At 35.6% G+C, this 18,001-nt stretch overlaps 1 protein-coding gene across 2 annotated transcripts in view; it reads right to left on the reverse strand.

Moving 5' to 3' along the window:
• The window catches only part of LOC118186731 (uncharacterized), a 127,529-nt gene that overhangs the window by 103,767 nt on the left and 5,761 nt on the right, over positions 1–18,001 (reverse strand). For both annotated transcript variants that reach the window (XM_035356865.2, XM_035356864.2), the window contains exon 3: positions 193–237. In XM_035356865.2, coding sequence (XP_035212756.1) covers positions 193–237 — 45 coding nt within the window. The remainder of the gene's footprint in view (positions 1–192; positions 238–18,001) is intronic.

An 18,001-nucleotide genomic window follows, 5' to 3' on the forward strand; every position in this document is an offset into this window, starting at 1 on the left:
CCTGAAGATACAACGGATGGTGATTATGACGAATTTTTCATGGTTTGTCCTATTCCGAAAGTAAACTTTGAGTATTTTGGGAAATATGGAGACTCCGTTAAAATTTTACCTTCTGATATCCTTATTCAAATCAAAGGTATTTTAAAATAAAATGATATTATGAAAAATTGTTGCAAAATTTAATGAACTTACCTCTACTGCTGTGTTTACAGTGTCCTTGAAACAGACGCGGAGAGCCTAGAAATAACGACAAAAGGAAAAATAATGAGAAAGTTTTAAAATTTGGTTCCATGCGAAGAAAAAAATATAAATTCATTGCTAATTAATTATTAGTAGTTAATAGTAATTCCGTTTTGTAGATAAACTGCATAGATACTTTCGATGCGTTACATAAATCTAAGCTAATTGTTTTTAAAAAATCTGAACATTCTAGTGTGCTTTTGCGAAACTCAAATAACATAATATATTAAGTGTATAAAACCATAACAATCGTTTCATAATAACTTAATAATAATAGCAATGCATTATGTAATATGACCTTCCAAAGTATCATAGTATATAATGCTTTGTGGTAGTTATATACAAATTTGACCATAAGATATGATATTTAACACCATACTATTAAACAAGAGGTTGAAACTCAGCAAAAGTTGCACGAAACATTCCATGTTTTATAAAGTTTAAGTTTTTTAAAAATAAAAAACTAATTTATTTTTGTTACATTTTTTAACGTGAATTATGGATCGGACTAGCAAAAAAATGAAAATAACACTGTCTTTTTTATTAACAATCTGACACGAACTTACATTCGCCATTCAAAAGTACTGAATCTTACGGGAACATTGACTAAAATAAATTTGTGGCCAAATGTCTTTTTCTATCATTAATCCTCCGTGCGAATCTAAGAATGTCATTTTGGACAGAGTGTGTGAAAAGAACTTCGGTATGCATTTCCTTCCCTAATCTTGTCAGTATGTCTCATCCAATAAAAGATACCTCCTTTCCCTACTGCAGTATGCAAGACAGCAATCTGACGTCGGTCAGAACAAATTGGAGAAAAGGAAAAAGAAAGACGTAAGCAAAATAAACGAACAGCTTTGAACTAATGGAAGAGGAGAGAAGAAAATTCACTAGTGATTTGTACTTCGACGTAAATGAAATTCCATTTTACTCCAGGCGTCGTTCACGAGATCAACACAATCCGTCATCAGATGGTTCCTCTTTTCGTCGCTTTCGAATTTTCTTCGGTGACGAACAAAATAGCTGATTCTGTGCGCCAGCTATAGTTTTTGAATAGCGTATTCCAGCGGTTTTCAATCTCTTGACTAACGCGTGCCATTTAAACAAAAATTGAACAAATGTTAGTACCACCACTACATTTTACAATGATTATTTTTCGATTTCTCAATAGAAATATTAAATATATATATATATATATTGCCTTTTGCACAATCTATTAAAGATGCACACATAAACAATATTAGATTAAAAATTGGTTACCATTTTAGTTATCAAAATTTAAGTTATAAAACTTTTAATTCTAAAATTTAGTGTGAAATTTGGGCCTGTTTAACACAGACCAATTCTTTATGCCTCATCTTATTTCACTTAACTTTAACCGTAAATTAAGATCCATCTTTAATTTTGTTCTGTATTTACTTTTCAAATAAAACTTGGAAGAAAATCCGTGTTCAACATATAAGTTGTGCACAAAGGTAATCTAAATTTAATAGCGTTATCTGAAACCTGTAACGTCTATGTCTGTTTGGGAACATATAAACTACACTTGTAAAGGACTTTTGAAAAATTATCTTTAGCCTTCTGAAACAAAGCAGAAATCAAAAGAAGGGTGTATAAGACCCTTTTATTCGAACACAAATTAACAAATGAGACCCAAATTCGGTTACAATAAGCCAAGCACTTCTTAACAGAACTACGTAACAATAACAATTTCAATGTGCGGTAGATTAGCCTAACGGCTCACAGAATACTTTAACACGCTGGAAGCGCTGTGCTTTGTAGTACGAAACCGGCGAGACAAAGCCTAATGACTAGAACATTCAAAGTCGGCTAACCCAACGCTAATAATCACAGCACCACGTAGCCTGGAATAGGCAAACACGCTCTAAAAACAAACTTACGAATCTCTTGCTTAAATAGCACTTCTTTCTACCTTAATTTGAATAAACTCTCGCTATCTCATTTACATTCTGGCATGAAAAAGTGGGTGAAAAGAGAGTAATAGGAAAGTAAAACTTAAAATGAACTAATAGTTAAAAATAAATAGATATACCTCACATCCGCCTTTAAATTCTTTTTTTTTGGGGGGGGGGTTCAGCCAAAAGTAGACAAGCGTGTTATTTTTGAAATCTTCAGTTAGAGTTCGATCACAGGAAATTTCTATCAATTGTTTTTTCCCCTCACGATATTTTTGAATTTAATAGTTAAAAATACTTTGATTCTTTGCATACCACCTCTTTTTTCTTGGGTATCACCAGTGGTATGCGTACCCCTGGTTGAGAATCTCTGGTGTATTCCTCATAGTTAACTGCAAAGCTGAACTTCTTGTGTTCTGTAATAAAACTAAATCTTCATAGATGAAATATTATGAGCCCAATATCTTATCTTCTGGTTGTTATTTCAACGAAATGTCCTGTTATCCAAAATTTGTTCCAATTGCCTCACTTTTTAAGCTCCTTTCTGAAAAAATTCTAAATAATGGAGTTTTCTTTGTTTTTTAAAATGAGGAAATTAATCCTTTAATCACTCTTAATTAAATTTTAATACAATGTTTGCAATATTGTTTTTTCTGTTCATGCTGACAGTATCTGTTACGAAATCTTTTTTCACCAATGGATAATCACTTTTGGTTATAGTATCTGGTACTTTCGAACAGGGATGAGTTAGATGAAAGTTTTATGTTTTCTTTTAGTTTTTGTGAAAGTCTCTAGCGAAAAGAATTTATCTTTCGTTTTCATTGTCTGCAGCAATAACATGCGTCTTCTCTTACCTCTATTTTTGTTCTGTTACTATTTTGTTCTCATTCAAATGTATTTAGTTCTTTTTTTTTTTCGTGCTGCTTTTAAAATATATCTTGATGACAGATTTGTGTCATTTCGAATGTTTTAAGTAAATCTTTGGAAATAAATCGCTTTGAAGATATAAAAACGTTATGTGAATACAAATCTTAAGAAGAAAAATCCTTCATTCAAAAATGCTAGGTTGGTTTGGAAAATAAGCATCTTGTACACTTAAAGAGAAGTTTATTTATCAAAATCATCTGTCAAATCCCCTGCTGTAATCTCGAAGAAACTAATAAAATCAAAATTTATATCTCCAAATATAAAAAACATTTTGATAGTTTTTAAATCGAGTGAGAATAGCTTTACTTTCAGCAGTTCCATAGCTGTCACCAAGCATTATTTCTGTACTAGTAACCAAATGTGTAATCTACACTTTAAAGTTAATATATAAACCAAACTTTTAAGTGACATTTATGCCTTTGCTGTTTTTCTTATATATTCAGTTAACACTTCATGTTATTCTTTCGTTTCTAGCAGTAAATTTTCAATTTGAAAAAGGGAATGAATCAAAATTGCGTTGTTCTTTAGAAAAGAAGAAACATCTCTTTCAACTCGATTTTCTTTACTGAAGTGATTTGTAAGTGAAATATAAAATAAGAAACTTTTGTAATTCAGGTCCATGTAAGCTAATTGCATAGCTTTGAGCATTTGATTTTTTTACATATTCATTTATCCTTTTATATTAATTTTTTCCTTGTAAGTTAATTTCATTCTTTGCAATGTAAGCAAATTAGAAAGCGAAAAGATGATTCAAAATCGCATTTTTCTTTAGAAAAGAAGAAACATATCTTTCACCCCGGTCTCTTTTTTAAATGATTTGAGAGTAAATTATAAAATCAAATGATTTTGCAATTCATTTTCTTGTAAATTAATTAGATACATTTGAGTATCCTCAAGCATAAAAACATCGTATTTAACGAAAGTTTCCCGCCACCGCAAATATCATCTGCGGAAACAGTATACGTTGGCGTGTTTAATCATGTTTTGTCAGACGATTTTTGGCATCTGAAAGCAAGAAACTTACTTTAGAATACAATACTGTGACATTTGTAAAATAATTGTCGTTATCATTTAGTACCAGGTGTCTGAAGTGCAACTATCATGCTACCAGATTAAAACCATCATTTGCTTCCAATTCTGTTGCAAAAAGTCAGCTACAGAATGTCACCAATTCATGAGTACAGCTTTAGATATTAATGTGATATCATATGATATTGGTAATGTTTGGTACCGAAAGTTAAAAAACAACAACTACGAGATTCAAGAAGCAGAACGCTCTGACGAGGTTACTGATGTGGATGAGGCCCGCCTGCAAGAACTTGTGGAAGAAGATCAGTATGCAACCACTCGAGAACTTTCTAAGGTCATAAAGGTTAGTGCCATGTTCATTAGTTGTGCTACGCATCGCGTAAAACTTGATGTACTACTGCAATCGCTTTGTGCTGCATTGAGCTGATTAAAACAGATAAGGACATACGTTTCGGACCTGCACTAATTACGCGAATATCAAAGCAAAGACAAACTTCTGGACCGGATCGTCACTTGTGATGAAATGTGGATTTAGTTCAACAGCACTGGCAGAAAAGTGGGTTGGTCTGCGCTCGTTGAGCCTATCAACAGCGTCGCAAAACGCAATTTGACTGATAAAAAGATCATGCTTTGTATTTGGTGGGATTGCCATGGTAATATCCATGAACACTTGTAGAGACATTAGGTATTGTTTAGAAGCAGGAGAGATGAAAAATGAGCAATATGTTTACAACGGAGTGATTCCTAGTGTTCCAATACACAGCAGAACGTTTCTCTCAAAGAATCAGCTAGCTGCGATTATTTACAGTGGCCCTCTCTCCCCTCTCCTAATGAAAATCACAGAGCATACAGTCTCCATCAGACTAGACACTAGTAATTGCAGCATTGATATTATTGCTGTGTATCTACCCCCGAGCGAAGATATTACCCCTCTATTAGAGGAACGTAATTCTAACCTTCTAACTGGGGCATCACACTGTATCATAGCAGGAGACTTTAACGCCACCAATCAACTATGGGGTGCTGACTCGGAGAACCGAAGGGGAATTGCGGTACTAGAATTCTTGGACAGTAAGCATTTCATTGTCATCAATGCTCAGGACTCACCGCCTACCTTTGAAACATCTAGAGCTCGAGAGTGGCCAGATCTAACAATATCAACTCCCAATACAACTCCGAACATACAAGATTGGACAGTGAGTGACCTGCCGTCACTCAGTGATCACAAAATTATTACTTACAGGCTGGATACTCCTATAGACTACATAATAAAGAAAAGATTCAAAACGGCATTTGGAGGACATTCCGTTTTACGGGAACACATTCGAGCGCATGTAGAGAAATTTATCAAAGATTTCAACAACTGCCAGGACAGAAACTCCTTAGATAATCTCTATGACTTACTAGTTACAAAAATAGTGCAAGCCGCCCACAAAGCATATGGTTTGAAATCGGTAAAGGCAAAACACTCGATATCCTGGTAGTCACCAGAGCTTAACACAGAGAGGAGCAGAGTTCGGGCACTTCGCAGAAAAGCACAATCCACGGTAGATCCATATCTACGGCAACTCAAAATGATAATATACAATAAAGCCAGAACTTTATATAAAAGGAAAATTAAAGAGGCCAAGTTAATCTCATGGAGCACTTACTGTAATAATGTCACTAAAGCCTTTGGACCTACTCAAAAGATAACATGTAACAAGGTGTTTCGTCCTAAGACCCTTTCGCCTATGGTGAATAGCACTGCCTCATCCAACATCGAAGTAATCAGTGAGATCATAAATTCAGTTTTTTCTGATGATGATGAAGAGGATTTCTTAGAGGAGCAAGAGGAAGCGAGAAAAACCTACAGTATGAAATTTCGCCAAGTTACCAGAAGATACGAATTCCCTTCTACGCAAATGGAAGTGGATAACATCATACGTACTCTGGCACCCAAAAATGCTCCAGGTCCGGATGGAATTGATAATATCATCATTAGAGAGATACACAGGGAATTCCCAAAACTATTCCTTGCGGTCATTTCAGCTTGCTGGAAACATCAGTACTTTCCTAAAAATATGAAGTTGGCAGAAGTGGCGTTATTCCTAAAATCAGGCAAAACTCCGGCAGAACCTACATCTTACAGGCCAGTCTGTCTACTGCCAGCGCTCGGTAAGGTATTGGAAAGAGTAATTCTTTACAGATTGGACTTCTTCCTGCAAAGGAACAACGCCCTGCATCCCAACCAATATGGATTCCGAATGGGCAACTCAACTGAACATGCCATAAAAGACTTAATGGCCACTATCAAACAGAACAAGGATAACAATTTGCACTCACTGGCAATAGCCATTGACATCAAGGGAGCCTTTGACTCCCTTTGGTGGCCAGACGTAATAAATGTGCTGCACAACATGGCCTGCCCAACAGCCATTATTACCATCCTTCGCTCATACCTTCAAGATCGAAGTGTACAAGTAACATCAGACAGCGGCATTTATGTCAAAAATGTCTTTAGAGGATGCCCACAGGGGTCATGCCTTGGACCAACACTGTGGAATATAGTGGCAAACTCGGCATTTCGTCAGTTTGAGAGAGTAGAATACGCTCGAATCATAGCCTAAGCGAACGATTTTATGCTAGTTGTGGCAGGACTGTCTTGATCTGTTCTCCCAATGGGCCAGAGCACATAAGCTTCAGATTTCTGCAGAGAAAACTAAAGCTTTGCTCATAGGACGCAGCAGGCAGCTAAGACGCAACCCAAGCATTAAACTCCATGGGATACTGGTAAAATGTTTCCCCCAATTGAAATATCTTGGGCTATTACTCGACAACAGACTTTCTTGGATGCCACATGTCAGGAATCTTAAGACTCGAATTAGCATCCTAAGCAACAACATGAGACGCATGACTTCACATAAATGGGGTATCTCATCTAAGCTACTAAAAATTTGGCATAGAACCATTACAGAAAGAGTAATAACTTATGGAGCAGCAATCTGGGGTTGCGAACTTACCTCTCATATGAAAAGATCCCTGCTCTCTATTCAGATACAGCAGCTACTTCAAGTATGCAGGGCCTATCGTACCACATCAACACTAGCCCTACAACAACTAGCAGGAATTCCTCCCCTAGATTTGATAGTAGAAAGGGAGGCAGCTATCGTAAGGGTTACCAGGCTGGGTCAAACTTCAACACTCTGGGGTCATAGTTATCACCACTCGGACTACGAGGAACAAAACAACTGCAATAACTTTCATCCAGCAGCTTTTAATCTCTCTGATGGTATCAGTATAAACGACCAACCAATTCAGAGGTACAGTAATAACCTTTTCACAGATGGCTCCAAAACTGAGAACGGCACGGGCAGCGCCTTCTGTAGACTAGAAAATGGAGTTATAACATTCGAGTGGGAAAGGAAATTAGGCTCGAACAACTCGGTATACCAAGCAGAGCTTCTGGCTATCAGTGCTGCAATTAGATATGCGAACACATGTCAACAGGAGAAATTCTCCATACTCAGGGATTCGGCATCAAGTCTGGCGGCTATCGCAAGTCAAAACAGCCGGAGTCCATTGGTGTACAGAATTCAGAAACAGCTTCTGACAATGCCTATTTCGCAAAGACCCACTTTAAAATGAGTTCCCGCTCATACAGGGATTCAAGGCAATGAAGCCGCTGACCTACTAGCCAAGCAGGCAGCCAACTGCACGGATATATTAGAAAGACCAACTAAACTTCCTTATTCTCATATTAAGCGAACAACTTTGACAAGTCTGCTACAAAATTGGCAAAGTAGATGAACAGAGGCAGAAGTAGGACGAAGGACATTTCGCTTACTGCCAAAAGTTAACATGGAAATAAAGACCCACTGAGCTAGCCTAACACAGTTCTTGACAGGTCATGGACCATTCCCAGTATACCTGAACAGATTCAGACTTAGGGATACTCCTTTCTGCGAATGTGGAGAGGAAGGCGACACGGACCATTATTACTTCCATTGTGTACATACAAGAACCTGGCACTTGAAGAAACCAGCTGACTGTGCCTGGGCAATGTGGACGACTAACACACTCAAAAACAGAATAGCCCTTGATAAAATAGAGAAAATCTCAGGACACTGCCTAAGCAGAAACAACCGTGGATAATATTATAATGTTTCAAAAGTTCAGAACTTAAAGCAGATAACCAGAATAACGCTTAGTGCCTTGCAGTTAACAATATGTAAAAACTGTTATTAGTATATAATATTCAACCTTGTTATTCTGGAGCCTTCCCCGCCGTGATGGTATATAATTCCGTTTGGTTCATGTCCGTGGTTGGAAGCCATCATAGCGGTGCACTCACTCACCACTCACTCACTCGCCTTATACAGTATCTGGAGAAAGGTAAAACGCTCGACAGCGAGGTGCTAGTCCGTGTCATAGCATTAACGTATTAGCATGTGATTAGCATATTTTTTACCACAGCAGAAAGCCTTTTCCATGTATTGAGAATCATAGTATCCAGATTTAAGCTTGTAGATCTGGAAAAATGAAACCTTATATCATTCGGAGTAATGTAAAGATAAGGAAAAGTTATCTGAATTGAGTGTTACCATTAAATTGGTAAAAGTATCCAGAAACCGTTATCACGCATTTCCATAAAATTGCCTGTCAGGAGCTCTGCAGGATTCCTTCGGAGAGCTGTAGCAAGGGTACAGATAACCATCGCCTATGTTAAAGGCTAATTTCGATGGTGACATAAGCCAAAACTTAGAGAGTACACAATGCAAAATGTGTATTGTTCAGCAGTGAGTCCATCTTCACTGGCTTTTCTGTATTCGGAAGACTTTAGATGTGGAGAGCTTCTACAGAGACACACGATCAGGAGTTTCTCGTGCCGAAAGTGAAACATGGAAATGGATTGATGGGAATTTCTTCCAGTTTGGTTTGGTTTGGTTTATGTGATTATGGCAAAGCCTCGAGGGTTGTCTGCCTAAGGGAAGAGATACCATTGTGGAGGTCTTTTTGAGGAAAACCGGCTCGTATACACGTTAATCATAGGGAAAACCACGAAAACGCCCATGCAGCCAGCCCGTTCGCGGGATTCGAACCTGCGGAATTGAACTACCAATGTTCAGCGACATTACCGCTCGAACGCTGGTGGGCCTAATTTCTTTCAGTATTATGAAAGTGCCTGAGAACACTGACTGCTTTTGGTGGTAACACCATTGTTAAGAGCCGTATCCATTCAACTCAAACTTGTATCGCGAGAAATGCACTATGTATCAGAATACAAATGTCTCAGCTTGCACCATTAATATTATAATAGGTGATCTGCAGAACATGAAAATGAGCTTGAATATTTTCTGCATTCTGCTGAATTTCCTGACCTCAACGACTGTGATCCTGACTGCAGTATAAGATTGTGTTGGAAAACGGTTACCTTCTACATCATAAGGAGGTGAAATAACCCCTGTTTTTCAAGATAAATGTCTAAACATAGCTTATTGAACAAGACTTCCATCCATCATTTCCTAGATCAATCGTTGCATTATTAAGCATTATAATAATGTATTGCATTCTAGATGCAGGTATATGTAGAGCTTCATCGTTTCAAGCCAGGTTGTGGATAAACCTCAGGTGTCGGGGTCCACGACGTGGTGAGGCAACAAAGACTATAACTCCATATTCATGACCGTCACGCTACCGTAGTCTGATGGCCGAAACCCCTACCATCCACAACAGCCTTGGCTGCACGGTTCGAATTATTGTAGCCTCAGAGCCAATATTGTCATAATATTATACTAAGTCATTGTACTCAGTACCAGGAGCTTCTCAATGAGTAAAAGAAATGTTCTTGTAATTTGAAAACTTCCAATAAAAATCAACAATAGCAAATTAATCTTTCAATAACATCTGCAATAACAAATCAGTCTTTCAATAATAAATCAATCGTTAGTATTACCATTTAGCATTTACTCGGATATAAATAAATAAATGAATGAACATGATATTTTTAAAGCAAGAAAGTTTTAACTTCTGCAGTTTATAAGCGCTAAATTATGTGCTCTGGAGAGTAATATTCAGCATTTTCTCCCTTTATAAAGAGAAATACAAGACAGCTTTTTCCAATCATCCTTCTTTCATCTTTCTTTTCTTTCTGGTTGAAATGATTTTGATGGTTGATAAATAAAATATCAATTTATGTCGTAGTAAGACTATTTGTTATTATTATTATCAGACTGTTTTTTTCCTCTTTCCTTCTTAATAACGTCGCATTCTGAATTATGAATTTTTTCAACTTCGCAGTTTTTAATGTTTCGCAATGAAAAAAAAGTGGAGAAGGGATGAACTCAAGAAATGAGAAGAAAAATTGCTTCCTTTGCAAAATAAAATTTCTTCCGAGAAATGTGGATAATAAGAAAATATTCCGAGGAATTTAATTCCAGATTTTTATTTAACTATTAAGTGCATAAATAAAAATAAAGCAAGGAAACATGTAATTATGCTACAACAAAATTAATTAAGTAGCATAGTAAAGAAAAAACTCGTAAAACCAGTGTTATTCAAAGGCTAATACTTAATCTCCAAATTTCCTACAATACTCATCGGAGCCGTTACAGAAAAATGTATATTTATTAAAACTTCTACATTAAAAAATAAAAAAATCGTGCGTACTGTTGAAGATATCTTACATATTTAGAAAAACATACAGAAACCGGAGACTAGTTTGGTGCATAAGTACTGTACAATTAACTGTGCATGTTTTAATAATAAAATATGTAAATATGTACTTGAATTCTATTTTAAAATTGAACAATTATTGCTTTTCAGAAAACTGTGCACTCCGCATCGAAGATATCGCTATTACAGAATTTTTAATGACACAAAAGCATTGCATTTTTTGCATGTTCTTAACAGATTCTTAATAGCTTCTGATTAAAGTCCTTAATAGTCCTTAAATAGATTCTAAGCATTTTCACTTATAAAGCTCAATAAAGGTACATAATTTATGAAAACAGTTTCAATACTATGGATAGAAGGATTCTATAAAATATGAAATCAAACTTTTAGTATAGTTCCTGTCAACAGCGTAGCTAAAAATAATTCATCCAACTATATATTAACAGATTATTCGTTTTGTTTAGTAGTTAGTTTTCCTTAAATAGTTTTGTGTAAATTGAATAGATCACTAATGTGTTTAAAGCTTTTTTAATAAAGTTAAAATAATGCTTAATAAAGTTTTTAATTTATTAAGTATTTTTTAACTTTATTTATTCTGTAAGTATTTTAATAAATAATACTAAATAAAATTTTTTAATAAGTTTATTGTTTTAATTTTAAACTTAATACATTGTAAAAGCAGCTAGAAAACAGAAGTTGCTAATTTTAACGACGTTCCCCGTCATAGATCAAATACCACTTGTTATTAAATTTGTAGCATTCTAGAACCTATAGTCGTTAGGAGAGTCTACTGTGAATACAAAGGGCCCGGGTTCGAATCTCGGAGAAGGCATAGAAGTTTATAAATGTATACTGTCTTTATGGTATGGGGGCAGTCTAAATATATATCATGCCGAAAGTCCCCTCGTATGTTTTGGTGGTGGAGGAGACGAGTGGGAGACCCTCGGACTATTTCCCGGGGAGCTCTCCCTCAAATTTGTGGTGGAAGTCGAAGTCGAATTCCCCTTGAGGCTCTGGTATCCATGAAATACATGGACAAGATAAACCACTGAACCCACTGACTACTGGAAAATTAATATATGTATTTCTGCTCAAATTAAGACTTAACGAAGAAACCTTTCAAAGTTTCGCATTGTAATAAAACAACGGTACATAGAGCCATCGAATTTTGAATGAAGTAATCCTACTGCGAATATGGGCATGTGGAAGTCCAAATTTGAAATTTGGAGTTTTACTATCGATTTCATGTTTTGTAAAACTTTAATGAATTTTTGAGTAGAAATTCAACGATTTGAAAGCGAGCAATGGCAACAGTCTACGGGAAAAAAAGAAGGAAAAAAAACTTTTTATCTCCAGCCAGCGAAACTGTATATCCTGAAATTCTAAACTTATGCTCATTTTAAAACTGTTTTGCGATATTGCTGTTAAATTAAATTTGATGGCTTAAGTGCAAAGAACATTTAATAAATAAAGGTAATAACACACAAAAGGTTTAAAAATGCCCCTTTGGGCGTAATATAAAATCTGAAAGATTTAAGAATTTTTTTTTCAATTAAAAAAATTAGCAGTCTAAAAGGGCTATTAACACGATTTTGCGTTGTTTCACTTTAATGCATTATATCATTTTTCATTTGAATTCATTGCAATTCGGGAAAACTTAAGATGTTATTCTTTCATACTTAATTTGTTTGTTATTAATTAACAGTCTAAAGCAATAGATATAGTTCTTAGGAATATTATTTTATTCTTTATAAAATAACTGATTTAAATAAAATGCATTTATATGTAATAAAAAACATTACATAATTAATTAATTACATTGCATGTATTTTCATTTTTAAGTATACAGAACATATATAACGTTCTCATGTTATTCTTCAAGCGTATTCATCTAATATCCCACTAAAAGCGACCACTTTGGACTATCTTTATCGGTAATATCAATTGATAAACCGTTATTAACTTTAAAATAGCTCTTTTCGACAATCGTTACTCATTTATCATTAACTAATTTATTTATTTATTTGATTTATCGATACTTTCTGTTACTTCACAAACTTTCGGAAGTTTTGGATTACAATTTATCTGTAGTATCTGTTATTATGTTGCTAGTGATACGGATAACTGAAAGGATGTTTGATGGTTGTGAATACGATTCTAGTGACAGTGACATTAATAGATCTGTAAAGAAACATAAGTTGGCAATGCTTTCAAGTGATTCCGTGATTCAAGCGATTTCAACTGGATTATTTTCCATAAAACGTAGCAATTTAAGCATGCATTACAGATTATTGTTTCATAATGTGAAATAATATTTTATATTATAAGACTGAAAGTTTAAAATAAATATTATAACAAATTGATGAGATTTAAAAAAGTGCTTCCGGAAAGATACGCAACTACTGGGGTAAGATGGAAAAAATATCTAGTTTTGAATGTGCTAAGAATTTATTCATTAATTAAAAATTTTATTGTCAACTATATTTAGCTGAAAAACTGCTTGGAAGACTCTCAGGAACGTTCGCAAAACGCTTATGCGAATATGTAAAACAATGATTACGCCAAAATTACTATACCATCTTAGCCATTAATTCCTGCATATCTCTCTCACAATAATTAATTCACAATAATTAATTATTCGAAGTTCAGATTTTGAGCGTGAAGGAGCAGTTGCCCCTCGCTCCCTAGTTTTAACTTCGCTAATATTTTCTTCTCCTTTGTGTTACATGTTTGATCACATAGCCTGGCTCAGTAAAAGTAGGTGGCCAGTGTAACTCTCATTAAAAATCCGGTTATAACCATGTGCAGTGCTGATAAGGACCACGTGTTTCTGAGACTTCTTCCCCTTTATTTTTCTTCTTTCTATGTATTTCTTTCTCCTGATGAGGAGGGACCTTTAGCTGCCCTCGAAATCGATTGAGTGTTTCAATATAATTACGCTGAATACAAGGTTGTTTTTACGATTTTGATTGTCACATTATCGTGTTCCTCTTCTAGTCTAGTTTGTGCTATCAACCGGCATTTTCGAGAATATTTTTCTGTTTATTGTTTTACCACGTGCACCATTTTATTTACTTCTTTCCACGTGGCTATTAGTTTTTCGGATTTGGTTTGTGCTATGAACCGGCATTTTCGAGGCAATTCTACTTTATATCGGTTTACCACGTGCACAATTTTGACTTTCGTTGCTTCTTTCCACGTGGCTATTGGTTTTCAGTATTGGATGTTTCTCTCCTTTTGGAATGTTTTTGTCATACGTTGATGAAAATTGTCTTCATTATTTATTGGTATTTTTTCATGTTATAAGTAATTCTTTTTTTGAACTTTCTGAATTATATTTCTTTTGTTCACTTGTTTCTTGCTTGTACCCTTTTCCCAATATATCCACTGACAGGAACCGATTTTGTAAGTTACGCCTTAAGCGTACGAAATTCTTGAATCATCTGCAGTTTCTACTTAAATGCAAACATCAAAATATCATTCCCAAATTTATACATGTGAAATGTAGCCTTAAAGCTTCCGTTCACGTTTCAAAAATTTTGCATAAATTCAAATTGGCACTTCTTCGTCATATTATAAGGGACACGCGCAAACGTTTATCTAAAATTGAATTTGAATTATATTACCTCCATTTCAAAATTGCTCATTCAACTAAAAATATTTCCTCATTTGAACATAAATCCTGGTCTAGAACCGATACCGTTTGTGAACGGCATAAAAATGTGCTTATTTCTAAATTCCTTAAGCTCACACACCAGTCGGATAGGCTGACCTATCTGGCTGATCTTCCCACTGTAAACGTTAACCCTATCGTTAATATCTCCAATAGGAATCTTTCGGAGGATCAGTTAAAAGTATTAAAATATAATTTCAACTTTTCAAAGACATCTAAACCTTCAATTCCTCAAATTATCGCCCCTATAGAGAAAGCTTTTAAATTCTCCAAAATTTCGGAAAGGCAGAAGGATACAATCCGCCACTTAATTACTCATAACGTTAATTTTAACAACAAATCTTTGGGTTCGAATCTTAGCAAAAAGGAAAATGAGATCTTACGTGAAATTCATTCTGATACTAATATCATTATCTCTAAAGCTGATAAGGGCGGACAGATCGTTGTTATGGACAAACACACATATATTACTGGAGTCTCTAAACTCATAAATGAAGGCCCATACTGCTCGATCCCTAAAGATGCTTCAACTTCGGACCTCACGAAAGTTAAAAGTGCTATCAAATCTTCTCATATTCTGCCAACTCAGTTGAAGAAATCACTTATTCCACCTATTACTAATTGCGCTAGGCTTTATGCTCTTCCAAAAGTCCACAAAACCGGTATTCCTTTTCGACCAATTGTTTCCAACATAGGTACTGCTTCATATTCTTTGGCCAAATATTTAGTTTCCAGATCTTCTCGTCTACTTGCTAACAATATTCACATTGTAAAAAATTCTGTTGAAGTCATTGATAAACTTAGAAATATTTCTCCACTTCGTTCCATTATGGTTTCATTTGATGTCAAATCACTGTTTACTAATGTTCCGGTCGAAGGAGCACTAAATTGTCTTGAAACTAGGCTTCGGGAATTTCACTTCACACATACTGAAATTAATGAGTTGGTTTCGCTTACCAAAATGCATATTTTTGTCAAGTTGAAGGATTGGCTATGGGTAATCCTCTCAGTCCGGTACTTGCTGACATTTATATGCACTATTTTGAGATGAAATTATTTGATAAACTATCTTTTCGTCTTTGGATTCGATATGTTGACGACACTTTCGCCCTTTTTGACGGTTATAAAGAGGATTTATCCGAGATTCTATCTATTATGAATTCAATTGATCCAGCCATCCAATTCACTGTTGAAATTGAATCCAACAATTCTCTCCCCTTCCTTGATATTCTTATAATCCGCAAGGGCCCACCAGCGGCCGAGCGGTAAAGTCGCTGAACACTGGTAGTTCGGTCCGAGGTTCGAATCCCGCGAACGGGCTGGCTGCATGGGCGTTTTCGTGGTTTTTCCCATGTGTAACGTGTATACGAGCCAGTTCCCTTAGAAAGTCCTCCACGAAGGCATCCCTCCCCTTAGGCAGATAGCCCTCGAGGCTTTGCCATAATTACACACACACACACTTATAATTTGCAATGAAACTGATTTTAGCACTACTGTGTACCGTAAAACCTTTGCAGTTTGTTTACCACCCCATGCCAAGTCATGCCACCCTGTTAAGCAAAAAATGGCTTATTTTTACTATTATGTTTTCCGCGCGCTTAAAGTTTGTTCCTCTGAATCTTTGCTTACCAATGAACTGAATTATTTGAGAGCAGTTGCGATTGACCGTGGATTTTCTCCCGTGATTTTTGATAAAGCCGTTAAAAAATTTTCAGATTCCCATCAAAGAAGACATTCCACTGTTAGAAATAATATTAATGAGCTTGTCGTGCTTCCATTTTATCCTTCTGTTAGCTATAAAATTGCACGGATTCTCCAGAAATTCAATTTTCAAGTCGGTTTCTCCCCTATTAATAAAATTCACCCTTCGATTCTAAAAGATTGCGTTTCTGTCTTGAATTCTTGGGGAATTTATAGTATATCATGTCAATGTGGTTTAAGATATATTGGCCAAACAAAAAGAGCGTTGAAGTTTCGTATCAAGGAACATGAATCTTATGTCAGAAAAGGCGAAATTAACAAGTCTTCAATAGCGTATCATAGTTGGACATTTAACCATAATTCTGACTTCGGGTCTGCAAAAATTATCCAAAAGGCTTCTTCCATAGGTGAATTGGATTTTCTTGAGGCTTTTCATATTCAAAGATTTAGCAGGTTTAGTTAATGATTTGAAGTCCAATCCAGTCCTTCCTAATGCCTTTAAAATTCTACTGTCTTAATTCAATTATTTTTGTCGATAGATGGCGTTACCTCCTCGCGTTTGGTACTACCAGAGGGTATAAAAATCCGTTCAGTGGTTGCTTTCCATTATTCGAAGTTCAGATTTTGAGCGTGAAGGAGCAGTTGCCCCTCGCTCCCTAGTTTTAACTTCGCTAATTTTTTCTTCTCCTTTGTGTTACATGTTTGATCAGATAGCCTGGCTCAGTAAAAGTAGGCGGCCAGTGTAACTCTCATTAAAAATCCGGTTATAACCACGTGCAGTGCTGATAAGGACCACGTGTTTCTGAGACTTCTTCTACTTAATTTTCTTCTTTCTATGTATTTCTTTCTCCTGATGAGGAGGGACCTTTAGCTGCCCTCGAAATCGATTGAGTGTTTCAATATAATTACGCTAAATACAAGGTTGATTTTACGATTTTGATTGTCACATTAGCGTGTTTCTCTTCTAGTCTGGTTAGTAAGATATTTATTTCCCGTTTGTGTCAATTGTGTTGAAACTTCGAACAGTATTTTGTTCAATTGTAATCTAGTCGAATACTATAACGAAGCAGCGAATCGATTTATCTGCTAATCTAACTCGGAGTCGAAATATTTCTTTTGTTATTATTTTAATTACATTACTACAAGAATTAGAATATCAAAAACTATGTTAGATTTTACTATTTGGGTTTTGTTTTGTATGCCACAGTAAGCAATAAAAGAGGCGACAGCTCGGCAACCCTCAAACTTGTTTTCTAAAGGTCAGTTTCTGAAGGTGCACATTGGTTTATGTATTTACAGCAAAGCCTTAAGGGCTACCTGCCTTCTTGGAGGACTTTCTAAGGGAAGCTGGCTCGTGTACACGTTACACCTGGGGAAAGCCCCGGCAATGCCCATGCAGCCAGCCTGTTCGCGGGATTCCAACGTCGGACCGAACTACCAGTGTTCAGCGACTTTACCGCTCGACCGCTGGTAGTCTCGTAAATATACAGAACAAGCAGGTTTAGTTAATGGAGAATAGATGTTTTTGAATATTAAAGACTACCCAACCACTATTATATTTTTTAATAATATCTTTAGTTATTCTGCACCTACATAGATACAGAATTATGTAAATTAATTAAACCATAATTAATATTTTCCTAAACGGAATTTTTGCTATAAAGGGATTATATATATATAAACATAGATTTTAATTCTATAGAAACGTCTCACATATAGTACTGAAACAGTTTTTATAATTCTATGAAATTTCGTAACTGGAAGCATGTGTGTATGGTCAATACAGTAAAGTCTTTTATCATTAAACAAAGGAAGCCCCTTGTTATGTTTTCCCAGCTATCTCCCCTCAACATATTTCGGT

The sequence above is a fragment of the Stegodyphus dumicola genome, chromosome 6, assembly GCF_044657685.1.
Source record: "Stegodyphus dumicola isolate Sdum_Otavi_A_Nest chromosome 6, ASM4465768v1".
Classification (NCBI taxonomy): Eukaryota; Metazoa; Arthropoda; class Arachnida; order Araneae; family Eresidae; genus Stegodyphus; species Stegodyphus dumicola.